Below are 26,206 nucleotides of genomic sequence, written 5' to 3' on the forward strand. Positions count from 1 at the left end.
TGGAGGGAAGGAAGTATATGAAGGCGCTGTAATGCAGGTAGAAGAGCTGCCACTATACAAACAAACATGCAACAAGTGGAGAACCACAACTTCCAGGACAGACCACAGGTGTACCGGTACTCTGGTCACGCAAAATTCTCTCTACAAAGAGATGTGGAGCTGAGCCTGTACTTGATAGAAGTAGGCATGGCTCCTGTCCAGCTTCACAGTTCCCCCATCGTTGACGAGACAGAAGCCCTGGTTCCCAGCACACAGGTGTAGATTTGCCTCCTCTTGTTTGCCGTTTGGGCCCTAAAAGTTCACAATGAAATAAAGTCACATTCAAGTGTAAATAAGTGTTTGCAGTTCAAAATTTCTGAGGGGAGGATCCCCAGGATCAGATGTCAAAATCCCTATACCTTCAGGTACCTACTCTACTGTAGCACAATACTGAACAAATAAATAACCTTTTCTCTATGATTCATTTACAAGATTTTCAATACAAGACACAAAACAGACAGTGTGTAAGTACTTACACGTGTGGAGAAGAAATGACAAATTAATAATATAAAATATTATTGTGAGGATAGTCTCGCAAAGCCAGACCAAACTACAGCAAGTAGTGTGGTTTGGAATCACGCCATTTAGAGCCGTCTATCCGGGGGGGAAACTGGGCTGGCCTGTTTTTATTTCTTTAAACCAACCACAATAATCTAGGGCGGGGCTGAGCCCGGGAAGCAGCAGCGGTGTCCGTGCAAAATAGTGCCGGGGGGAAATATTTTGATGGAACGTCTTCACGTCCAGAGGCTGTCAGAGAAATGGCTAAATCCCACCCGCAAATGCCACAAAAAAAACTATTTAAGACAAAAGGAATAGACATAGTGGGTTGCTTTCTCACCAGCATGTCAAGACACCATACACTATAGCCCCCGAGGAGCTCACGGATAACTTAACGGGAATTAACTAGTCACGCAGTATTATCTCTGGTAACATTATCAACGGCGGCCTGTTGTCCTGTAAATCACCAAAGAAAAGGTATTATGTCCTAGCAGTTGTGTCCAAACAATAGCAATAGACAGATAGCGAACGGCAAAGAATCAGGCTGGTTTGTCTTCTTAAGATTTAGGGGCACTTTACACGACAACACGAAACGGTGCAAACGCGGAAAAATTCCTGCGGTTGCACTATATCATTTACAGGAAAACAGCAAACGCAGGCATGAAACTGCAGGTTTTTGAGATCACCTCCCAGGGAGGATTTTTTGGAAAACTTAACGGTTTTGGTTTCCTGTAAACACCGAAACCATTTCCCCTGATAACGCTGACGTCACGGCTCCACCCTCACACATGCGTAGTGTATAACATTTGCTGTCAAAATACCCACAACACAAGCGAGTTAGAAGACAACATGAACGGTGTCTCCACGGCACCATCACTGTGATCAGCGGAGAGTGACGTGCAGGGCTAAAATATAGGCTAACACTCGCCAATTTAGTCCAAGCGATTACCGCAGTAAGTTATTGAGACCACCCGCCACTTTGGCTAGGGAAAGATTTGTGCTCTGCCTGTTTTTCTAGCTAAATAAACGTGTGTCACTTCTATATGCCAGGGACACGGCTCTCTCTACATTAAAAACACTATCAGCGTGTAGCGGTTAAGTTAGGCTACTGTTCAACAAAAGGAGCATTAAGGCTACGGCTTCACAGTAAAAGCATTTCACTGGCTAAATATTAATAGCATTTCACTGGACACACGTGAGTTGACTTTTATTTTGAAGTACGCCTAACAGGAAGGTATCCGCTCACGAAGCCCCTTCACTAACAGCAAGTCTTCTGTTTTTACGAGTTCAATGCGGTGAAATAAGAGGACAGAAAGCTTGTCTTTTACAATATTTGTAACCCCAAGCTTACACCAACCGCTTTATGAACGTTAGTGGCATTAATTTTCGGTTACAGTAAGGTTTTATGCATCAAATTGTACCGGAAGAGCTATCTACTAGGCTGTGTCACCGCTGACTATTGGCTTGGCATGGCTGCTACTACAGCGATTTCGGCCCGTTTCCTCTGAAAACGTGTACGGGTGAAGATGTCAGATAAATTGTGTCTGAACGGGGTTTTTTTTTTAAACCAAAAACTGGAAAACTGTCACGTTTTCACCGTGTAAAGTGCCCCTTATTGCTCAATCCAAACCCCCACGCTTCATTTTCCAGAGTTAATGAGGGTATTTCTGCCCGGGGGAAGTTGTACAATGAAGCGGGACAGCTAGGCTAGGCTGCGTCTCGGACCGCCGCCGCTATTATTATCCCAAAGTAACGCCACACTTCATTTCTGTCTACAGTAATGTGACTTCTCACACCCTGTCTGTGTGTGTGTGTGTGTGTGTGTGTGTGTGTGTGTGTGTGTAATAGATTGATTTATATTATCATTAGGTATGGTAATCTATTATTAGAAAATCTCCGGGAAAATGTATAATGTTAGAAATGTGTAATGTTAGAGATTAAACCTCTGTGATCGACTTATAAATCTATTAGATCTGTTATCGTTTAGTAATGGCTGCTTAATCGAGTACGGAAGGGGGAGCTCTTGGCCACATGCCTCATTCTTGTCATGCTACGACAGAGAGCGCACGTTTCAAGAGTCATTTATTTTCCCCTTTTCAGGTACAATTGAAAATGACTATGTAGGGTCTTAAATGTTTAGAATAGGGTTATGATATGTTTAGCTAACGTTTCGCTTATATTGTTACCGAATTTGTATGTTTGGAGTGTTGTTTGTTTTGTTTGCTGGAAATTGTATTTGCTAGCTTGAATGGTTTAGCTGCTGTTCCGCCACGGCCACTAGAGTGCGCCATGAGACCACGGTTGAGTTTCGTCAATACAAAACACATTGTGATTAAATAGGAAATGTTAAAATGCTTATCTAGGCTTGATTATTATATGTGTTTATTTACTATTATACATGGTAACTCTTTAGAGAGATAAATTACAGAAGTTGTATATTTTCTGCACTTTGTTGTTTAGTGTTTTTAGGGCATTGTGTGTGAAACTTTTTGAATTCAATACAATTCTTGTCATGCTACGACAGAGAGCGCACGTTTCAAGAGTCATTTATTTTCCCCTTTTCAGGGTACTACATGTGTGTGTGTGTGTGTGTGTGTGAGTGTGTGTGTGTGTGTGTGTGTGTGTGTGTGTATGTGTGTGAGGGAGAGCGGTGAACAGACACACACAGGTTGACTGTGAGCGAATTGTTTCCTAGTTTGAGGGGAAGCTCAATACGGGAACACCAGCGAGAGGAAGGGGAGGTGTAGCGTTGGTAGCCGACGCCAGCGCTAAACCTGTTCAGTCAGACTATTGTGAGGATGATATTTGTAGACATAATATAAAACCACAACAAAGAACTTACCTTTATCTCACAGATACCAGTTCCATGACAGGTGCAGGTGACACATCCATCTGGTGATGCTCCCATGTATGGCCATTTAGGATTCAGCGACAGGAGAAGCTCTGGTGGTTACACCCATACCTGTAGTGCAATGAATAAAAATAGGAAAAGAAAAAGAAAATTGCACAATAATAATTAGTAACTGACAATGTCAATCTTAAACATACCTCAATGCCAGCCTTATCCAGTGTGTGGCATAATGCGCAAATTGTAGATTTTCACACCTGTGTTGTCCTTACCTAACCCTTATCTTTGCCTAATAAATACCTTGACAGAGCCATAAACGTTGATTGGATTAGCTAGTAATTGATATAACATGAATATTATACCAAGCATTACTTTGTTTGAGCTAAAGTGTTGTGTTAAACATGCCTTGGGTTGTGATATTTATGTTATTACTTACCCAGCCATACAGTTACAGTGTGCTGTAACTGTATGGCTGTTTTCAATGGTGTTTCTCCGGACCTCTGGGAATGATTGACCTACAAAATTGTAGCTAGCCTACATAGGGCCCTATGATTTCCACGATAACGAAAACGCGGACAGAATCACGGAATCCGGCAATAAAAACGGAATCTACTGTTAACACGGAATGTCACGGAATTCGCCATTATTTTGGTGAAATTCGACATTATTTTGGTGAAATTCAGTTTCCAAGGCAAAGGAATAAGCTGCAACACGGTTGAAATTAAAGCAGAACTAGGGAGGAATTTTGGTTTGGCGACATCTAAAGACCAAACTACTGCCGTGGAAAGTAGAGCCTGGCTGCAGTACCGGTAATGTAACACACGGCGCCAAACCCCTTTAACAAATCTGTCTATTGAATGTTTATTTACTATTGTATCCATAAACGTAACTCTGGCATGCACATAACTTAAGTTATTGTTAATAATATGGTCTGTTTATACATTCGGCATATGAATAAAACCATGTAATCATGTTAAAAGTTTACTGTTTTTAAGTTATTAATGTACTCGCTCCCGCAGATACACAGCACTGGGAAGTCTTATAATCAGCCATTGCTAAAGGGAGTGTTGTTGTATTATGGAACGACCGCTGCGGTATAAATTCCAGTCTCAACAATGTTTCTTTACACGCAATTATAACTCTAGCGTCTACAGCCCGTTGTTTTCATGTAGTGCAACTTGTGTTTATGTATTACATTATTCAGCTGTTGCCGTGATGTCGGCTAACGCTGATGCTAATGTTCACTAGCTCTCCGTCGCACAACAGACTATAGGTTGGTGTTGCAGCCCGCTGTTGGGTGAAGCCCTGTCCCACATGTAAAAGCCATGGACCTATAAAGCCTGTCCAATATTCACTCTAGTCCAGCTTCTTGAAAAGTTTATAAGGACTTTATTATTTATGCAAAAATAAATTATACCCAACAAATCTGTTTTTTCGTTTTACAGCAATGTAGCCTAGTTGTTTTTATTTGAAGCACGAAAAACAGTGCAATGTAGTGATTTATTTTAAATGTAGTCTTATATCTGATTAAATTGTTAGAATATTATTTGTTCGCATTAATTAGACACTCGTTCTGATGATTAAATTACTGTTAATTGTCAAAAAACGGAAGTCTTAAAACGGAATTTGTGAAAAAATAAAACGGATTTCATAGGGCCCTATCTACAGTTAACAGCTAGCAAAATACTTTTAACAACATCGAGGCACACATCAGGCATGCAAACTAGTCAGGGCATTAGCTACCTGACGTGAGTCCGTGTTGCAAGCTAGTTCAACGGTCGATTCGGAATAACAGTAGCCTAATGTTATTAAAAAAAACAAAAGAAAGAAAGTACATTTACTCACCCGGGCAGAAAGGAGTCGACATTTAATTTAATGCCTCGTTGGTGCCGAAGTCATTGACCCATCCACATACGTACGGTAGTTGAATGCCTCCAGACTCTTGTATGCTTCCCGATGTTATTGAATGGGTCCTGAAGTAGGCCTGGGCGTATACGCATTGATTATCAGGCTAAATTATTTTTCCCCCTTTCCTCCTCCTCGATACAACATACAAGACAGACGCACATCAAATGCAATGCGTTGTAATCTAGTGATCTCAGTGATCTGCACAAAAACGATAATTGCAGCGTATTCCATCGTTTCATCTCTTCTCAGCCACCGGCCGCAGCGGTTTACGAGGAAACACAAATAAAACGGCAGCGAACGCGCTGCCTTTATCAGTGGATAAAAAGAAAGAGACGCGGCCGGCCCTTCTCTTGTCCACTGCGGAACAGTTGTGGGGTGTCATTCTTAAACGCGCTGTGCAATATATATATATATATATTTATATATATATATATATATATATATAGGCAATATATAGGCCTATATTAAAAAAAAAAATCCCCGAATAATAACGGGACTATTCGGGAACTATCTGTATCCGTATCCAACTCATTATCCGTGCTTATCCGAATACATATTCGGATTCGGGCTCATCCCTATCTTCCAGCTTCGTCAACAACTCTTGGATCCATAGTTACACTATCCGTTATTACTGTCAGAACCACAATTCTGGTTCTAAGAGCTGATCCTGTCCAAGTGCCTTGTTCGCTTTCCTGCTTGAGTTGTGGATCAACAAAGGTACACTTATATTCTCCTTGGTCTTCTGACTGAGCTCTGCGTATGACGAGACTGCAGTCATCACTGATCTTTATTCTTCGGTGATCGTTGAGCAGTAAGTACTTATCGGTTCGAGAAGTCTCTTCTAGCTCAAGAATCTTGCCGTTGTTGTCTTCCCACTGGACCCTAAGTCTCCCTGAGTCAGTATTCCCTGACGTGCACTGGCAAGGAAGAAGCGCCGTTTTACCTAAGGCTACTTCCTTCTCAATCCTCGTAGCGTCGGGGTCGGGTTTTTTGTCGAAGGGGTCTTGGGTTTGTTGTTCCAGTGGGATCTCCTGTTTCCCCTGGGTCGCTATGGTCGCTCCCTGGTGCCTTTTGTGGGTCACCCTCTGGGACGGGAAGCTCTGCTGCTGTTTCTCCTTCTCCTTCATCACTTGAGTGATCATCCCTGACATTGTCAGGAACGTGCACACCATTATCATGAGTGTTAATGACCTGGTCGTGCATTTCTTCTGGAACCTGTTCCTGGGGGGCCGCTTGAGCTTCTGCTCCTCCGGCATCTTCCCCAGGTGTTCCTGTGGTTTCGACCTCTTCGTCATGAGGTATGTCTTCTTCAACTGGTGCCTTGACACAGTGTGTCAGATGAAACCAAGTAGGTGACCCTTTAACCTGGACTGCTGTTCCAGTGCTTCTAACGACTTCAAATGGCCCTTCTCTGCGCTCATTAAACCATTTACGTCGGAACACTTTGACGAACACCTTGTCTCCAGGTTTTACAGTATCCCTTCTTTGTCCTTCCAGCCTCTCTAGCACCTCCTCTTGCTTCTGCCTGTCAGAGACATACGTGGATATACTCCGGTGTAAATTAGTCAAATACTTCACGTATGCTTTCATGTCGTCTTCCAAAAGGGATAGACTTGGACCTTTACCGCTTGTGCGCAAACAAGGTGTGGGCATTCGTCTGCCCGTGGCCAATTCATGAGGTGTCATGTGTAAGTCTCGCAATTCGCTCGAACGACACGCCATTAAAGCTAGAGGCAGTGCCTCTACCCAATTCAGACCTGTGTGTTGGCAAATCTTTATAATGCGATTTTTCAGAACGCCGTTCATTCTTTCACAGATCCCTTGACTTTGAGGATGGTAGACTGCTCCTAAACGTTGTTTAATTCCCAATTTCTGCAGAATTAATTTTACTGTGTTGTCCACAAACTCTTTGCCATTATCAGAAGATATACGATCTGGAAGTCCCCATCTGCTTATTACTTCTCTACATAGAAACTTGGCGACCGACTGTGCATCTTTACGTTTGGTTGGACAGGCCTCCGGCCACCGTGAAAACCTGTCCACAACGACTAGCATGTATCTCTTACCGCCAATTGGTTTAATCATGTCAACAAAGTCCATGACTAACTCTCGCATAGGACCTTTTGGGGTCGGAATGTAGCCAGGAGGGACAGCCACTCCTCGTCTGATGTTGTTTTTAAGACAGATTGTACATTTAGAAATGACATGATCAATTTGTGCATGTAAGTAGGGAGCCCAAAAACCATACTCTTTTGTGATTTTTCTCCTGACCTCTCCCCTTGAAACATGGGCTTGTCCGTGCGCCTCTTGGATTAACAGGCCCAATAGGTCTGGTGGCGCTACCATAAACCCCTCGTGGTTTCTCCACAGGCCAGTAGTATCTTGACTGGCACCTCTCTCCACCCATAAATGTTTATCTATTGCATGAACTGCTTCCTGCATAGAAATTACGTCTCTGAGTGTAATTTTGTCTTCTAAGTCGACCTCATGAGTAACCAAAAGGGCCTCAACTGATCTTGCAGCGCCCGTGACTGCCTTTGCAGCCTCGTCTGCGGCCCTGTTACCTTTTGTAATCCGAGACATATCTGATCTGTGTGCTGCACATTTGGCAATTGCAATTTCTGCGGGTTTTATCATAGCATGTAGAAGTTTAATTATCTGCCCCTGGTGTTGTATGGGAGAACCGTCCGTCTTTTTAAAACCCCGTCGTTTCCATACTGACCCAAACAAATGACAGACATTGTGCGCATAAGCAGAGTCTGTATAAATTGTTACTCTCTTGCCCTCTGCTAACAAACATGCTTCTGTAAGACCCACCAGTTCAGCAAGTTGTGCTGAGGCGGGCTGGGGTATTATTTCAGCTTTTTTAATGACAAATTCCGACCCTTGAGCTTTGACTATCGCATAACCAGCGCTCAATTTTTCTCCAATACGATAACAAGAACCATCAGTCCAGTACTCCAAGTCCACTTCTTGTAATGGAAGGGCCTGTAAATCTGATCTAAGTTTTGAATATTTCTCTGCTTGTTTAACACAATCATGCGGTTCGCCGTCCTCTGGGGATGGCAAGTGTTCCGCTGGGTTTACCGTAGTGCACCTTGCCAAAGTCACATCTTCCTGTTCCAGAAGTCTGTGATAGTCTCTGAGCCTTGACATAGTCAAGGCGTATTTACCATGATTTAATAAGTTTCTCAGGCTATGGTGTGTAAGGATAGTCACCGGATAACCCATTGTCACCGCTGATGCTTTTTCATACATCAAATAGACTCCAACCATAGCCCTATGGCACAATGCTAGCCCCATCTCCACCTCTGAGTAAGCGGTGGAGTAGTAGGCGACAGGTTGAGGTTTCGTCCCCATCCCTGTTGGCTGACAGAGTACTGCACATGCAAATTTACCTCCTGTTGACGTGGACACATATAAAACAAAGTTCTTAGAGTAGTCGGGTAGAGCAAGAGCTGGGGCTTCTTGTAGTTTTTGTTTAATTGTTTCAAAGGCCAGATTGCCATCCAGTGTCCACGTGAGGTTACCGTGGAGTTTGTCATTTCCTGTGTCTTTGATCATGGTCCTCAAAGGTCCTGCTAGCTTTGCATAGTCTTCAATCCATGCCGATGAATAGCCAGCAATACCAAGGAATGTCATCATTTCTCTAACTGTTCTGGGCTTTGGAACCTTTTGTATGGCTTCCAAATGTCCATCAGAGATACTTCTGTGTCCTTGAGTGATTGTCTGGCCCAGATAAACCACTCGTTCCTGCACATACTGCAGCTTCTTCTGAGAGACTTTATGTCCCTTTTGAGCCAGAATCTGCAGTAGCTTGATTGAATCCTTATGACACGTCTCTCTATCTTTTGAGAAGATTGCCACATCGTCAACATACTGAATTACTGTGCTGTTTAGTTCCTGGCCAATGCCCTCCAGATCTTCCTTCAGTATTTTGTTAAACACATGAGGGCTATGTTTGTATCCCATGGGGAGCCTTAGGTATTGGTAATGTTGTCCCTTGTATGTGAAACCGAACAAGCTCTGGGATTCAATACTGAGAGGAACGCTGAAGAAGGCTCCACACAAATCCAGCACTGTGAAGTGTGTGGCTTCGGGAGGGATTTGAGCTAACAGTGTATGGGGGTCAGGTACATCTGCTTGAAAATCAGAGACAACTTCATTCACTGCTCTTAAATCATGTACTAAGCGAAAGGAGTCATCTGGCTTTTTAATGGGTAGCAACGGTGTGTTGCTCTGAGGGGTCTGAGTTATTTTCAAAACACCTGCCTGTAGTAGGCCTTTAATCTGGGGCTCAATTCCCTGTATTGCCTCCCCCTTCAGTGGGTATTGATTCTTCCATGGAGGCCGAGCACCAGGTCGAAGCTCCACTGTCACAGGTTGTGCTGACTTAACAAGTCCAATGTCGGTGCTGTGTTTTGCCCACACACATTCTGGAACTTGTTTCAGCATGTCTTCTTTCAGGCTTTCTGCTTCTGAGGTGGCGCTAAGCATTGATTCTTCTGTCAATTGTATAGTCTGTGGTTCACCGATTCCCTGGGCGGAAATCATGATTTTTATGAACCTCTGATCTTTGCTTTCCCAAATGGCAGAGTTCTCTTTTGTTGGAGTAAAGATGACATCTTCTGCTTCTGTCACCATTTCTCCTAGGTGTTTCTGTTCATAATCTTTGGCTATCAACAGAGTCACATGTGGAAGGCCTCCTTTAATGTCAAATTCTTTGTCAAAGTATTCATCTTTGCTCATTTTCATAGCAGCTCCTTGTGGTCCCAGGAGTATGCATCCTGAGCTGAGTGGAACTTGCCTTGGCTGTTGACTCAACCATTCATCTGAAGCTGATTGTGAAGCATACTTAAAATACTTAAGAGTGCAGTGAAATGGATATTCAGGGAGAGTAGCCTCTGGAATGTTAGCTACACAGCAAAATCGGCAGTGTTAATTCAACACCTATAGAGTTAAATTCAACACTTTGAAAGTGTGTATATAGGTCCACACCAGATCGAGTAAAAATAACACTTTTAAAAGTGTTAAATACTTTACACTGTGATTGAGTTGAATCAACTCTCTCGATAGTTGAAATTTAACACTGGTCAACACTCACCAGGGTTAAATTTACACAACACTAGTGTGCAGTGTTAAAATCTAACACCCATCAGTGTATTCTTTTTTAACACTGAATAGAGTTGCTCCCATTTAACACCACATCAGATTTAAAATTTAACTCGATATCTAACCCTCTAAAGAGTTGATTTATATATTTTTAAAAACACTGTGGGGAGTTATAATCCCTAATGCTATACATGGTCAAATATTTAGCTTATATTATTACTTCTAAATCACATTATATTCCTACAGTACGGTATTATTATAAGGAAGAAACAAACAATGCAAAAAGTTTGTATTTCAAAATAAATTGTATTTTCAAGTACACCACATTTAACACAGCATTGGCTTTAACATGTTTCACAGCTGCCAGCCTCAATAGCACAGGTCACAATATGGCAATATGTACATTTTTTTCATCCATCTCATTAGAGTACTGTTCCTCATAGGGTCACACAATATGGCAATGTGGCACAATGTATACTTTTTCATCCATCCCATTAGAAAACTGTTTATCATAGGGTCTATAATAAATCAACTTATCAACAGAAATAACAGAAAATGAATCATTCCTCTCCTGGATACAGTAGGCATTAAGGTGCTCATCAAAATAAAGAGTATCAACTGTGCCAGTCAAAATGAAAGTTTGATCGTCATTTATAATGATACGGTTGATCTTTCCAAAAACAGGCATTTCCATATTTGTTGAAATACAAAGAAACATACCAGTTTGATACTCAGTTCCATAGTTCTTCACCCACTTGGTAGTTGACACATCAGAGTATGCATTCAAGTTTAACATTGCAAGTAAAGTCTCACCACCTTCCAAATTATCAATTGTTTCCTTCCTTACTGGACCAAACTCAAACCTCTGAAAATTAAAATTCTCCCAGTGATAAGCTAACTGTCTCTGGTGTTGTTTTACCAATGCTTTTGTGATATTTTTGAAATTCTTGACAGATCTTTTAAAGAAGTTATGTTTGGCTTCAAACCTCATACACCATACATGAAGGAGTGGGCCTATTTTACGAATACACCTGGGGTAATGTATCATAAAATGATGCTTCGGAATAAGTCTTCTCTCAGGAACCAAAGACTTGAACAGGTTGTGATGATCATTAATTAAATGCTTCAGATAATATGTCATACCGTTAGTAACAACTGGTGAAAACACTATATTCACAATTTGAATCAAGAGGAGGAGCAAGTTCCAAAAACTGTTATTTCTTTCAACTACATCACCAAAAATGAGAGGAGCGTTTCGCACAAGGCACCATGACTGAATAGCATTCAAACCAAGATCTTTGCTACCTTCATCCATTTTCAACCCACTGGGCCTGTTTCTTCTCTCATTAAAACCATAGTTGAAACTTTGAATTCTCTGTGATAATGATTCCAAAGATAGATGTTTCTCCTTGACAAGGTATTGAAAGACAAGTTTCAGTTCGTACTGCACTACACCTTCAAGCAAGTCGTGCATGATGTCAACCGCATAGTTATCAGAGATGTGAAAAAAACGCAATGTATTGAGCTCACATGTTTTCTTGACACCAAATGTTGACGCCAAACTAGGATCTTCCTGTAGAGCTGCACAATGTTCTGTATGGATTTCTTTTGTACGAAAAATCAAGCCGGGGTGATCTTCGGTGAAGACAGATTGAAGCTCTTCCTTAGTGGTTAAACAAAATCTACAACAATATGTTGCAGAGAAGGACTCAACATAACCAAACAGCCCGTGTAAACCTAGGTTATCACCTGTTACTTGTATAATGGACCCTAGCAATGGTGAGTCAGAGAAAGGCACTTCTATTCCTTCATTTTCTAGTTTTTTAACATCATCAATTAGAGGCTTCAGTATTTCACTAAAGCCATACTTTTTCAGGTCTTGTGAATGAAAAAGTGCCACAACATGAATATTCATCAAGACAGAATTGCACTTTGGGGGCAGGTTCCTCAATATAAAGTATATACAACCAAGTTTGTGTATCCCCTTCTTTGACCCTAAAGGATTTGCGGTCTCAAAATCATCATAATACAGTTGAATCTGTAAAGCATGTTTTTCCTGGCAAAACAATGCATTTGTTTTGAAGTATGAACCATCACATATATCTTTAAAAATACCTTCTTCCTGTTGTTTGTCCTGCAGGAAACTTTTGCACAATTCACTGTTTATGAACATAGACTTCAAGGTTCCTAAGATGGGTACATACACAAATTTATCCGTTACAGGGATCTGATTGTAAACTCCTGTTGTTCGATCTCTACGTACATCGAATCGCACCCCAAGAACATATTCAACAGGCTCAACTATTTCCCACTTTTCCTTAAAGAACTTCTGTCGTTTGGCTCCTGTATTTAAGACTGCGAAAGGATTTGGTAGTTGTTCAAAACAACTTTCCACCTTCTTTTCAAAATCTGTGCCTTGAATTTCTGAAGCAGTACAGTTGAGAACTGCATCTCTTGCTTGCCTGTGAATGTCATTTACAAGCTCTTCCATTGACCCTACCATTGCTTGTACAGTGCTCTCAGCAACACCCGATGATTGCAACTGTGCTACAACAGAACCACACATGTTTAACAAATCATGCTTATCAACAGAGACCTGGGTGGCTACTGGAGTTACTGTACAGACTGAATGAGAAGTTGAAGGCACATCATCTTCTATGTGCATGTCCACATTGTCAGTAGTATTTGTTGAAACAGTGTCCCAGTGCAAACGAATAAGGTGTTTCTTGAACCCTGAATAAGTGCAAAATAATGAAGAACACCCCGGCTGTCCACATTTCAAACGTAACGTCTTTCCTGGATATAATCCATGGTGAAATCTCAAATGCTGACAAAGCAATACAGAACTTCTGTGGTGTACCTTACAGATAAAACAAATCAACATATTTGCACCCAAGGATGTGTATCACCTCAAATCTGTGTATTCAGCAGTCTTGCTCTGAGCTCCTTCACACGGGGAGTTTCCTTGGTACTTCCCACATCAATGTTGAACACAGTGGTTTGGATGAAGGTATAGAAGCTGTTGAGGGATTCATGGTAGTTCACGCTGAAGATGAAGTGTGCCTTGAAGAGTTCATCGAAAGCTGCCAGGGATGTCTGCGCCTTGCATGGGATGGCCTTGTGGTCAACAATGACATAGAATCTTTGGATGTTGTTCTTCTGTTCACCGACACACAGGAGGAAAGGCTGTCCTGGTTCCAAACTCCCAAGGAAGGTCTCAACACTGACTCCAATCTGCAAAAACAAAGAGGAACAAGGAAACATTTTAATGACCTGCTACACTGCTAAAAACATATGCAGCCCATGCACAAGTGGCACAGAAGAACTTGCTTACCGTCAGATATCTCACAAGATGTTCGACAGCTTGATATGAGCTTATTCTAGGACCCTTCTTGTGTCCTTTTGCAGTGGGGGGAAGTAGGTGAAGCAGCAGTAGTATGCTTGACAGGTCACTGTCCCAGTCTAGGGGGAAAGCAGAAGAAAGTAGAAGATTGTCAGAAAGATTTACATCTGAAAACAACCTTAAATAAAACCAGATTATGCAACATACATTATTTGGAGCATTCAGGTAAGTAATTAAATGTTTTAAAAGAGATAATGAACCATGCTTACCAGACCCATCGGAGCTTTGATTTCCAGACAAGAGGTCTTTGACGAACTCTTTAGAATTCTTGGAGTCTGCCAGGATCCTAGGTTTGAAGTAGGTGGGCCATTTTGCCAAAAATCTGCCAGATGCATCCTCTCCAAACATCATGGTGAAGTCTTGGTCAATCTACAGAAGAAACACTTTAAGTCCTTGCAACCTCTCATAGACATAGGAAACCATCCACAAACTAAATGTCAGTATTTTTACACTTGTTTAAATAAAAGTGTAATCCTCCAGTTATCATTGTTCACTTTAAAATGAATTAAACAATGGTGTGTCTTTCCTACCAAGCCAGGGGTATCGAGGAAACGTGGGAAAACATCCAGGACTGTGGAGGAGTTTCGCTGGTCTTGAACCAGTTTCTGGCGGTATTGAAAGGTTGCCCTCATCTTCTCTTTGACAATTGTTGCATCAGTCGTGTGCTTCAATAAAGAAATCGCCTCGCGGCATTCCTCGCCAAACAGTTGCTTGTCAGTTAGTAGAAAATCCCTCTTGCTCTTTGGACCATCTTGATATGTAGCGGTGGTTGAGCATCTCCGGGACTGGACTGCAGAGCTGCGTTGGACTGTCTTTATCCTCCATGCCAAATAGCCAGACCCGCAGTCTGCATCATAGTAGTGCTCCTGTAAAATCCCAAAAGAACAAAGATAAACATAACTGATGTATCGCAGCATTACAGGGCAAATTCAGAATAACCTCCCTATATCAATTTATTATATGCCATTAATTTACAAACTTACATATCCATTTTTTGAGTAAGGATCCTTGAGGTAGGGAAATAGAGTAATGATGCCAAGAGCATATTTAGTTCGCACATAGGTTGGTGGGAGCCTCCTTTAAAAGAAGAAAATATATTATTTTTCAAGCTTTAAATTAGTAGTAAAGTATTGAATCAGTGTTAGTGTCATTATAATCAATCAAAATATCTTAAATGTCAAACTAAAATAAGAATATGAGAGAACAAAGCACAATAAAGCAGAGGTTAAACTCAAAAGTAGACTTTCAATACAAACAAATGATGTGTGTAATCATGTCAACTGTTAGTCCTGTGCTTATTTCTTTTTTGATACCATGTCCTTTTGTTTACAGCTCCCTTTTGTTACTATCTCACTGATCATATTTTCGCCTGTCAGTCCTGTGATTGAACTACCAGCTATTAACAACCTCTAACATGCAGTTTTAGTTGTTCAGGGATGTGTTCCCATTGAATAAGTTTTGCTGTAGAGATTACTTTTTGTAATCTTTTGCTTCAGTTTTATTTTCTCTCACAATTTTTTTGTTTGTTTGATTATTCTGACACAAATTTGTTTTGTATAGAAAAGCCAACTTTATTATATTACTGAAATAGGAGACCACAATAATTAAATAGCTTTTAACTATGGAACAAGGTTATTTGAGGAAAACATCCATTATTGTTTCTAAAATGTACACCTACATCCTCTAAACCTATATTATTTGTAGAGACATGATGAGCACTAGAGAGAACATGACATGCTTACCCATGAACTTCAACCATGTCAGCCACCAGTAGGTTTACCATCTGTCGCCGTGTACCTTCCGTCAATGTCTTTGTTTTGTTATATTCATGCAACACCTTTTCTCCCCCTGGCTTGGACTGAAGTATATCTCTCACCATCTGAAGACAAAGAAACAAATACATTTTAATTTTAACCTCCCCTGCAACAAGACCACAGTACAATGTCTATGATTAGTTAATACATTAAAAAAAATTAATTTATATACCGCCTCTGCTGATTCCTGATCGGCGTGGGTCCTTTTCACTCCACTACCTTTCTCAAGAATGATTGTTGCATCAGATGAATCTGAAGGCACAGAGGATGAGGTGTCTGACACAAGCGACTCCGATGAAACATCTAATTGATCTTGATGAAGCACAACTGCAAGACAGTTAAAAGAAATACACACACAACTGAATAAAATTTTTGTTTGAGGCCCCCTAACAAATTCTTTGGCTTTTCAGCCAAACTGTAACTAAAAAGTCCCAACAGGTTAGCTGACTGAAACAAACATACCATCACAATACATACTATTACAGTACATCTGGTTACTGATCCTTATTTTTCCCTAACAAGACTAAATCTTACCTGTAGACTTTTCTGTAGAAACATTGATTGTAAGGTCCCCTGCTTGTAAAAGGTCCTCAAAAACATCTGCATCCACCTCTGTCCCTGATTCATCTGTTAAGTGTAACTCAGTCTGTAGTGGAAGACCTAACTTTCCTATTACTGAGAGAATATCAGATTTAGAAAAATGGTCCTTTGTATGCTTCCTTTATTGACACTTTTTTATCATTAATTATTAATCAATAATCAAATGGCTTTTAACTATGGAACAAGGGTCTATGACATGTACACAACTTATTCCTTGTTGTTTCTAAAATGGACACCAACAGTCTCAAAATATATTAGTAGAGACATTTGTTTTTTCTTATTCTACATTTTAGATATATTACCAATTGCATTTTAACTTGTCCATAAGACATGATTACAATTGGTCAGCATAATAAACAACAATTGATGGATGGGGCAATGTAACCGTATTAAAATCAAATCACATTGTAGCATGAACTAACATTTTAGCAACTTATTAGTTTACTCCAACAATCAGGGCTGTGTGAAAAAAGTAGTACCAACCTTTCTGAAGAAACGAGCTGAAGTCTTCATAGCCTTCTTCAGTCTCTGCCACCTTAACGTACTTCTGACTGCCACCAAATCTCACCTTGACCAACATTATGTCCTTAAAAACAAAGTACATTCATGAATAGTCCACACCTGTTTCAGTCAAATTTTCTTTTTTTGTTGCCTTTATTATGCCACTGGGTAGCAACAGTCAATGTCGTTTTTCTAGCTTAGCCAGTAAACAGACTTGACTGTGCACACGCTAGCTTGTATGGCCACATGGCGGCCCTGCTAACAGTCCTCGATGCACGTATTCTCTAATTAGCATATTTATACATGGAAATGGATGAAATCACTAACCCAGTACATAACAATGTCAATAAACTCACTGTACATGTGTTTTTAAATACCTTGACTTCATAGTTTGAACAGAAAACAACTAAAGTGCAGCGAGCAGAGTGGAAACGTAGCTTACCGCGAGGAGTCCCGACCCAAAGAGGAAGTAAAGCGAACGGAAGCGCGACAAGTGCCGTAAAATAAAAGGCGCTCGATACTTAAGCGATAACCCCCATCATTTTCCTGTATTTAAAAGTATCTAACCTTTACATGAACCCCAATATACTTAATTAAACAATTTAATAAAAACGTTCGGTCGACATATCAGCAAAAATAAGAAGAATATGGAGGAAATATGATAGCGGAAATCGAAACCTAACCAGCCACCTTCAAAATAAAGGTCTGAGCTACCAGAGTACATAATCCTTCCAACATGTAGGTTACATGCCGGTTCATGAACTAAATAATACAATAAATAAAGCGCAACGAGTCACAACATCACATTACTGTACTAAACTTATTGTTGTGGATAGTTTAAGTGGTCCGTGATACCAATACAATACTATGGAGTGGCAAACAAGCATCTAACTTGCTCTAAAACCAAATTGACTGTTGTGCGCATTGCCGAATCAGTGTGTTGCTGATACTTTTCTTAATAAGAAAAGGGGCCGTGTCCACCTAACGCCTTTCTCCGAGCACACAAGCCTTTTTTCAATAGATTCCCAATGAGACGCGGCTGCCTCACTGTATAATGTTGCTGCGTTGTTAGCTAAGCATGGTTTGCTGATGCTAGCCAACCAATACTGATGGTTAACCTTAGCTTCTTGTAAAACATAGTAATACACATGATTGGGTATACATTTGAATTAAATATACATATTTGCTTAGACATACTTACACATGGATGTTCCTAGCCACAGTTTGAGGGATGTCTGATAATTTTCCAGTCCAAAGAAAAGAGTGTGTCTGGAACTTTATAGGTCCATGGTCTGGAATAGACTCCCGCCTCTTTCAGACAACCACCAACGGTTTGACTTCTGGAGTAACACTAGCTATATTTTGAAATCAACACTGTAGAGTGTTTTGCAAAATATGAAATTTGACTCCCTGTATTAACACCAACTCTTTTAGAAGAATAACTCTCATGTAGTTAAATTACACTAAACCAGTGTTGAAACAACTCTATATGTTTTACACTCCACTCCAACACTGAATATCTAACACTTTGGATTTTGCTGTGTAGAAGGTACTTTTCCCACAGTTTAAATGGCTTTATTAGGTCTGGGCTCAGATTCCCAAGCCAGAATACTGAAGGAGTCTCCGATTTTGCTGTCATGAGCAGTTGGTGTTCAGTCTTAGGTGGTATGTCAATCAGACAGCCGTCTGGTGTACACCTAATTGTGCAGTTTAATCTACATAGAGCATCTCTTCCCAAGAGTGCGACTGGAGTGTGTTCTGAGACTAATATAGGTATTTTTATCGTTTGGTTCTGATAGCGGAGCTCAATTGGTTTTGTGGAAGGAATCAGCTGTTTCACACCCTCAAACCCGACTGTCCGTATAAATTTGCCGGACATGGGAAGGTGGGTAGCGTTTTCAGGTCGGATACAGGTGAAGGCAGCGCCACTGTCAACCAATACTTCTATTGGTTGTTTGTTCACTTCCACCTGAATTGTTGGTTCTTGTTCCGGTCCTGACACTACCAGCTGACACCTTACCGTTGGGTTATCTGGGCACCCCTAGTATCCCGGTTCCGGGCCCCTATTAGGGTTAGCTGGTCCCCGGGGTGGCTGGGCTTGCCCCCTGAATCCTCCTCTGTAGCCCCCTCGTGTGTTTCCACTGTTTGGATTGCTACAAGACCGAGCAAAATGTCCAAATCCTCCGCAGTTGTAGCATGCTCCTTGACCAGGCTGACCGCCTGAATTACCTCCTCTTGTGAAGTTGCCCCGTCCATTTCCTCTCCATGTTGTTGTCTGATTAAAGAATGGTTGTGAAGGTCGGGCAAAAGGGAGTGACTGTTGTGGCTGGAACTGAGAATGAATTGGTTGTAGCTGTGGTTGGTTTGGTTGTACAAAAGGAGTCTGCTGCGTCATGACCATGGCTTGTATCTTCTCCTTCCTTTTACAGTCTGTCAATTGCACTTGGTTGAGCTTCCTGAGGGTTTCCTGGTCTTGCTCTTTCTGAGCATTCTCCTTTTTCCGATATAGCTCTACTTGATGAGCCACATGATCTGTGTATAAACTTAGGATGGAGTTCCCAAGTCCAACCTCTTCTGCTAGCTTGCTTTTTACTGGCACAGGCAATCCTTCCTGTATTTTGGCTCGCAGGATTGCTTTCTCCATCCGATTTGTGTCTGGGTCGTTTCCTGTGACATTTCTCCATGTTTGATGCGCTCTTGTTACATATGCACGTGGGTTCTCTGTTGGTCCCAATGGCTCAAAAAGAATGTTGTCAGGGTGCATGTTGGTTATGTATGTCTCTCGCAGTGCTCTCCACAGTCTTCCTCTGAATCCTGAAAACAAATCTGCATCATTTACAGCAGTTCCCACAAATTGATTAAGCCCTGCCTTCTCCAATATCTCCTCCATTGCCGGGACACCGAGAAGACTGGCTATAAGTCTCTTGATATCTCCCATGGCCAACTGTGTTCCTATCACCATTTCATCCAACTTGGAGATCCATGGGTGTGCTCCATCTTGAAGAATGGGTAGTTTTTCAATGATGTGTGACATATCCGTATTCTGCCATGGCTTGTACTCCAAAGCTTGTCCTCGTACTAGCACTGGAAGTATCTTCCTGCTTGTGTCCCTACTGCGCAGGTTGTATCCTGAGGATCCTCCCCTCGCTCTGGGGCTTGTGTCTTCGTCCTCTGACGCCTCTCTACTCTTTCCTTTTTTCTTGCTTTTCCGCTTGGCCCCATAGGTCGAATCGGACTCTCCTTCTTCGTCTTCATCACTGTCACTGGGCTCATTCTTTACCTGTGTAGTTTTCTTAGAGGATTTGCCCACTTTGCTCCCTTCTTTCTCAGCTTTGGCCAATATCTTCTTGATTGATTCCACATATCCCCCAATGTCACCACCCAACTCACTTGGGTGTGACTTCTCCTGAGGGCTGGGGCTTGGGGAAAACAATATGGTTGATGTAGCCTTCCCTGCTTGTATTGTTTCATCATCATCATTTGTAATGTGGTAATTGCCCTTTTGCCTAAACATGGGTAATTGGGGATATGTATCAGAGAATTTAACCTCCTTCTCATAGGGTGGTGGTACCTTCACAGAAGCAGTGTGGGAGAAGGGCGTGTTAGCTTCTGCTAGAAGCTTCTCAGTAAGGACAGAATTCCTGTTAATTTCCTCTGTAATCCGCTCCCTTTTTTCTCTGGATTCCTTCAGCCATTTCTGTCCCTCTTTTTCAAACAAGTCCAGAGTACCCAGTTCTATCCGTCTCTTTTCTTGTCTTTTGTTCCCCTTTATTCCCTTTTTCTGTTCTGCCTTATATGCGGACACAAGCACTCGCATTGTTTTAATCACATCAGAATTTAAAGTACCGTCCAGTGGCCATGGTTGTTCAATTGCAGACCACCGTTTGCTCCACTTCTTTGACATTTCTGAAATTCCCTTGATGAGGGGATTATTCCTTTGCACAACGTCAACAGGAGTATTTGTTTTTGCAACTGCAGAACTCATCTTTGGTTTTGGCTTTGTAAAATGTAAACGTGTAGGCATGTTATTTTAACTTTTTTTTTTTTTTTTTTTTTTGATTAATTAATTGTCTATCAGAATTAGTTTGCGAAAATTAATGGTATGTAGGAAAATAGTAAAAGTCAAGTAAGGACAATCAATTAAAATGACTGAAATGTAATCAAAGGCTATCAAAAGTAATGGAAGAAGATCAGTAAATGAAATACTGAAAATCTATTTAAAATAATTACCAATCAATGAGTCAAACAAAGAGTCACTGTGAAGGAATTAATATTTGCCGCAATCAAGTAAAAAATAAAAAATAGAAAATGCCTCAAGTGTAATTAAACTGTGGTCAGGTACAAGTTTGTTTACAGAGCAAGTGACACCATAACTACACCCTGTGAAAAAACAGAAACTCTACCATCCCCAAAAAACAGGAATCAATGACGCAAAGCAGTATAAAATCAACAGTCTTTTATTGAAAAAGGCACAAATGACAAAACCTGTAAAACCAAAGGGTATATTGAAAATGACAAGGAAAACCTACTGCTGAAACTGAAAAACCCCAAACACCACTGAAGCCTTGAGCTTTTACGCCAAGACCCAGTCGTAAATCAATCTAGAAATAGAACAGTTAAACCTTCACCGTCAAAGTAGACGCAAATGGCAGGAAAAAAATCACTACCAACCATTAATATACGTCAAAAGCGATCAGTCAGTTGCCAAGTCTCTACTTCAAGCTACACACATGACACTTGTCATGTATTCGATAAAAAGAAATAAGCAGTGTACATTCAATTTATGTGCGAAACAATTGTAAGATAATCAATGTGTTATGCGAATATATGTGTGACTAAGTATGTGTAATCAAGAGTTTGTGGAGAAAAGTTTCACTAGCCTGATTATGGGTTTCGGACGCACCGATCAGGGGGATGTAACTGTTTGGAGGACACACCGATTAGAGGTCTCGGGATGTCATCCGTCTCACGGACTCAGATTAACACGTCACGGCTTCCTCCCTCTGGACGCTCGTGGCCCAACAGTGTATAAATGGAAAGAAAAGAGAACATACAAACGGGCTTTAATGAAGTCTGTGCAGACAGTAAAGAAGTATACAAAATGCAATTGCAAGAAATCATGTACATTCTCAGCAAAACACAGCCATTAAAATTCCCACAACACACATGTAAGGAGATGAGATTATCAATGTGTCAAAATTCTGTAGGCCTACTAGTTAGGTAGATCCTATCTACTTCGATTATTTATGTTGTTTACATGTAATCAGCTAGTAGCCTACCTGCTGAGGGAAAACCTAAGTTCTCAGCCAAAAAATAGAATTTATCATAGTATTAATCGCATTGCGACCTTTAAGTTCAGAAAGAAAATAGTTACTATTTTTTTTTTTTTTTTGACCTCTCATTCAACATGTAACACAACTGTGGAGAAACCAAAGGTTCTCTCCCCTTATTCTAAAATTTATTTATTCTGTCGAAAGGGTATAGTGTAACTGTAAATGTATTTGTAAATAGCACTAATTGTGGCATAAAGAACCTTTGCGGGACATAAACGGCATATTTCCCTTGATTTCATCACCACCTCAAGGCTCAAATTATTTCACGTAAACCGGCGCACAGCTAGGAGCCCCCGAAGTGCAGCCCCGCCTCTCAGTCACACAGAGCACCAGGCCCTTGACAGGCACTAAATTCGGATACAGTTTATGAGGTACAGCCGGTGGAGGAGCCGGTTCATTATAATCTCTCTAATTTTTATTTTTTTGTTTTTAGTTATTTGTTTCTTCTTGTCTCTATTTATTTTAGTATTCTGCCTTATCCTTTCTCACAGATATAGCAAAGTAAACATGCAAAGCGTCATGTGGTCACTTGGCCAAAATAACCTCAGTCAGCCAACACAAATTATCAGCATAAATCAGTCCAAATTTCCTCCTGAAAAAATAGAACTGATCACTCCCTTTGGAAAATGTAAATTGCGACAATATCAGTCCTGGGAAGGAGCTACTTCCCTTTTTAGAGCAAAAGACGGACAGATTATTGAAACAGAAACCTTGCATTCAACATGCAACTGCGGGTCGCTATGAGAGCGTGCAAGGGTAAAGTCAGAAGCAAATTAAATTAATCGTAGGCTATTTGTACAACCCAAAATCCCAAATTGGTATATAACAGTGGGCAACACAGTCATGCCAACTTAAAATAACATGCCACGCTGCTCACACACTCCCAGGTCGGCTAAAGGATGCCGAGACATGGGACACACGCGTCATGGGATTAACACAGTTGTATAGTTCAACATTGCAGTCATGCACACAACGTAACACATGCATCAACACAAGCATATGAGCAAATCAAAATACGTAACAACAAGGAAACGTGAACAATTAACAACCATAATATCAGGAAACAAATGACAAATGTTACATCGAGCGTGATTCAAACAAATGAGCGTACCCATTAGTGAAAGCAGCCAACGCGTCAGGCAGGAAGCAACGCAGGTGTTTAGCAGGCTATCACACATGCAAGTGAAATCACACACGAGCGTGCCAACCCTTCCTATGTCTCTGAAAGGTCATTATATTTATACATCTTATTAACTTATCACGATATAGGTCTATATTACAACCAGACAATGCTTAAACATAGAACAAACATCTACTGCTCAAAGCACGTAACAGACTAACAATGCTCAAAGCACACAGACAGACACACAATTAAGCACCATACTGAAACTCAAGACTGCGCACACAAACATAAACTTCAACACATATAGCCCGGGACCTCTCTGCAGCTCTTAATTCTCCGTAAGCCCGCCGTTACCTTACTCGTCAACATAAATCAAAGAAAATGGAGAACAATTTAACTGAAACCTCGTTAGCCAACCGTTACCTAACACGCCAAAGTAAAGTAAAGTAAATCATTTAATCGAGAACAAGTTACCTCAAACATCATAAGCCAACCGTTACCTTATACGCCAAATTAAATTAAAGTAAATCTTTTAATCGAGAACAAGTTACCTAAAACATCATAAGCCAACCGTTACCTTATACGCCAAATTAAAAAGTATGATGAGAAGAAGTTGTCTCAATCTCAGTTGTTATCATAGCCCACACGTCAAACAAAAAATGTAAAAGAGAACAAGGTTATCTCTCACACTCTTGGCACCACAAACTTAAAATGTAGCTATGTATAACAAATATAAAATATGCATTCCTCTGTTTTGTTTTAAAATTTATTTATTTATTTATTTTTTATTTGTATTGTTAAAATCGAAACAAAAATAATAATAATTAGACAGCATCCTCGTTCATCCAACCAAACCACCAAAGCAGTCCCCACACCTCAATGGTAATTAATGCCTAGAGACAGGGGAGACACAGACGCATCCCACCAGGGGCACGAGCAAAGCACCACAGGGCAAAGGGAGCTCACCTTAAACCGGGCTGGAGCAGGGCTTCTGCCCCCGGTCGCGGCAGCGTCTCTCCTGCGTCCAAAAATGGCTCCGTGTTCAGTGACGTCACTTTGTGGTTTCTGGATTCTGGTGGTGGTGTGGCGTGATGAAAGAAGTTGACAGCTGACGCAGGTTTGAGGAGGCTTTCAGGAACAGCTTAATTTATTCAACACAACAAATCTCATACTGCAGTAAACAAAGCCAAATAAAAGTCAGAGTAGTTTAGCCAAATTGAAACAGAGGAAGATACAAGACTGATCCTGGTCAAACGTAAAAGCCCCCCGAAATGCTGTTTGCTCGTTATCTTATTCAGGGGTTCAGTAAGTTGATTGGTCGTCAAAGACGACCTTCTTTGTGGTGATTGGTCAGTTTTAATTATTGCGCAATCACCACTTCTAAACATCTGTGGAATAGATTGACAGAGGCGATGCCTAGGCTGGCGTCTCCAGGTCTGGTCCTTGACCAGTAATACCAACAATTTTGGACAGTTGTCATATATTATACCATTTCCTGATGGGTGGGAAAAGCCCGAATCCGGCTTGTGCTAACTCAAATCTATAAAACAGTCATGCAAGTGTCTGTCTTAACTTAAACAGAAATAAGGTGATTTACAGAAGCTCAGACCTCATCGCCAACTTACACATTCCTATGAAATGGGGGTTGGTAAACTGTTAGGCCTTTCAGCCAGTCTACAGAAATGTGCTTTAAGAAGTTAATACACTACAGAGGGAAGGGGGAAATAGCCACATTCAAAAGAAAATATTGTAAATTATGTTCACATTGCCCATTTTCAATGTATTACTTTATATACTGTTTGTGCAAAACCTATATAGAATATGTATTACTTGTATTGCAGAAATAGAGAAGTTAGTTAAGGCCGACATGAAAATAGTACTGCATGAGCATTTTGGAATCATGATTTCGGTTGAAGATTTGTAGGAATAATCTCTTTCTACGTAGTGTGTGGCTCTTAAAAGAGCCGTTGGGTTGTTGTTATGATCGGTCCTGTTTATCCTCCGAAGCCGTATAGCGTGCGGCCCTGCCTCTTCAGAGCGTACACCACGTCCATGGCGGTGACGGTCTTCCTCTTGGCGTGCTCGGTGTAGGTGACGGCGTCACGGATGACATTCTCCAGGAAAACCTTGAGCACACCGCGGGTCTCCTCGTAGATCAGACTGGAGATTCGCTTCACTCCGCCACGGCGAGCCAGACGGCGGATGGCGGGTTTGGTGATTCCCTGGATGTTATCACGGAGAACTTTACGGTGACGCTTAGCGCCTCCTTTACCGAGTCCTTTGCCTCCTTTTCCGCGACCAGACATTTTTGCTTTCACTAGATTAAAGGCCTACTTCACCGGTGGGAATATGAAGGTGTATTGCATTCTGAGATCCTATGTAGTATAAATGTGTTCATCCTAGCCTGAGAAAAGGCAGAAAGAGTGTTTTATGGTCTCACTGTCTAACCCTACATTTCTCTTACTGTGATGTCACACTTTCCCAGCAAGGTCTATTAGGGCCTACTCATGCTGGCTCATGTACTGCAGTCTGTAGGGCAACACAGCATATCAGTCATATCCATTTACATGAACTCCAACCTACCAGCTTTTAAACAGTAAATAATATTAATTTTGTATTTCTAAATCTTTTATACATACATATTTATATTTTAACCATATTTATATATTTGTATTCTATATATATTATTCATATTTAATTAATTTCTAACTATTTATCTATATGCTTGTCTCAAAGATTAAGCCATGCAAGTCTAAGTACACACGGCCGGTACAGTGAAACTGCGAATGGCTCATTAAATCAGTTATGGTTCCTTTGATCGCTCCAACGTTACTTGGATAACTGTGGCAATTCTAGAGCTAATACATGCCAACGAGCGCTGACCTTCGGGGATGCGTGCATTTATCAGACCCAAAACAAGGCCGGAGTCACTGGATAGGCGCTTGTCAGTGGGGAGGGACCGAAAGTCGATGAGGGACCCCTGACCGCCATGTGACCAAGAGGGGACATACACCCCTGGGGCCGCCA

The 26,206-nt window shown here is 41.1% G+C and overlaps 2 protein-coding genes and 1 long non-coding RNA gene across 3 annotated transcripts; all 3 read right to left on the bottom strand.

Moving 5' to 3' along the window:
- Positions 1–12,820: 12,820 nt before the first annotated feature.
- On the bottom strand, positions 12,821–14,621 carry LOC307270084 (uncharacterized protein). Its single transcript, XM_080053226.1, has 4 exons — positions 14,339–14,621; positions 14,018–14,177; positions 13,740–13,867; positions 12,821–13,639 (listed from the first exon to the last, which is right to left on the bottom strand). The coding sequence occupies exons 1-4, from the start codon at positions 14,438–14,440 to the stop codon at positions 13,316–13,318; spliced, it is 714 nt and encodes a 237-aa protein (XP_079909352.1). The 5' UTR covers positions 14,441–14,621; the 3' UTR covers positions 12,821–13,315.
- Positions 14,622–14,790: 169 nt separating this feature from the next.
- LOC307269810 lies at positions 14,791–15,927 on the bottom strand. Its single transcript, XR_013845518.1, has 3 exons — positions 15,795–15,927; positions 15,551–15,687; positions 14,791–14,885 (listed from the first exon to the last, which is right to left on the bottom strand). It is a non-coding gene; the product is annotated as an uncharacterized lncRNA (long non-coding RNA).
- Positions 15,928–25,173: 9,246 nt separating this feature from the next.
- Positions 25,174–25,485, bottom strand: LOC307270055 (histone H4-like; the record flags this gene model as incomplete). Its single annotated transcript, XM_080053191.1, has 1 exon — positions 25,174–25,485. One exon carries the CDS (start codon positions 25,483–25,485, stop codon positions 25,174–25,176), a length of 312 nt encoding a protein of 103 aa, XP_079909317.1.
- Positions 25,486–26,206: the final 721 nt, after the last annotated feature.

The sequence above is a fragment of the Ammodytes marinus genome, assembly GCF_949987685.1.
Source record: "Ammodytes marinus genome assembly, chromosome: 24".
Lineage (NCBI taxonomy): Eukaryota > Metazoa > Chordata > Actinopteri > Uranoscopiformes > Ammodytidae > Ammodytes > Ammodytes marinus.

Coding starts and splice junctions, on each gene's coding strand:
- LOC307270084 (XM_080053226.1), bottom strand. CDS start 14,440: ATGAGGGCAACCTTTCAATACCGCCAGAAACTGGTTCAAGACCAGCGA. Junction 14,178..14,338: donor TCCTCGATACCCCTGGCTTG/GTAGGAAAGACA, acceptor TTTCTTCTGTAG/ATTGACCAAGACTTCACCAT. Junction 13,640..13,739: donor ATCTTGTGAGATATCTGACG/GTAAGCAAGTTC, acceptor TTGTTTTTGCAG/ATTGGAGTCAGTGTTGAGAC.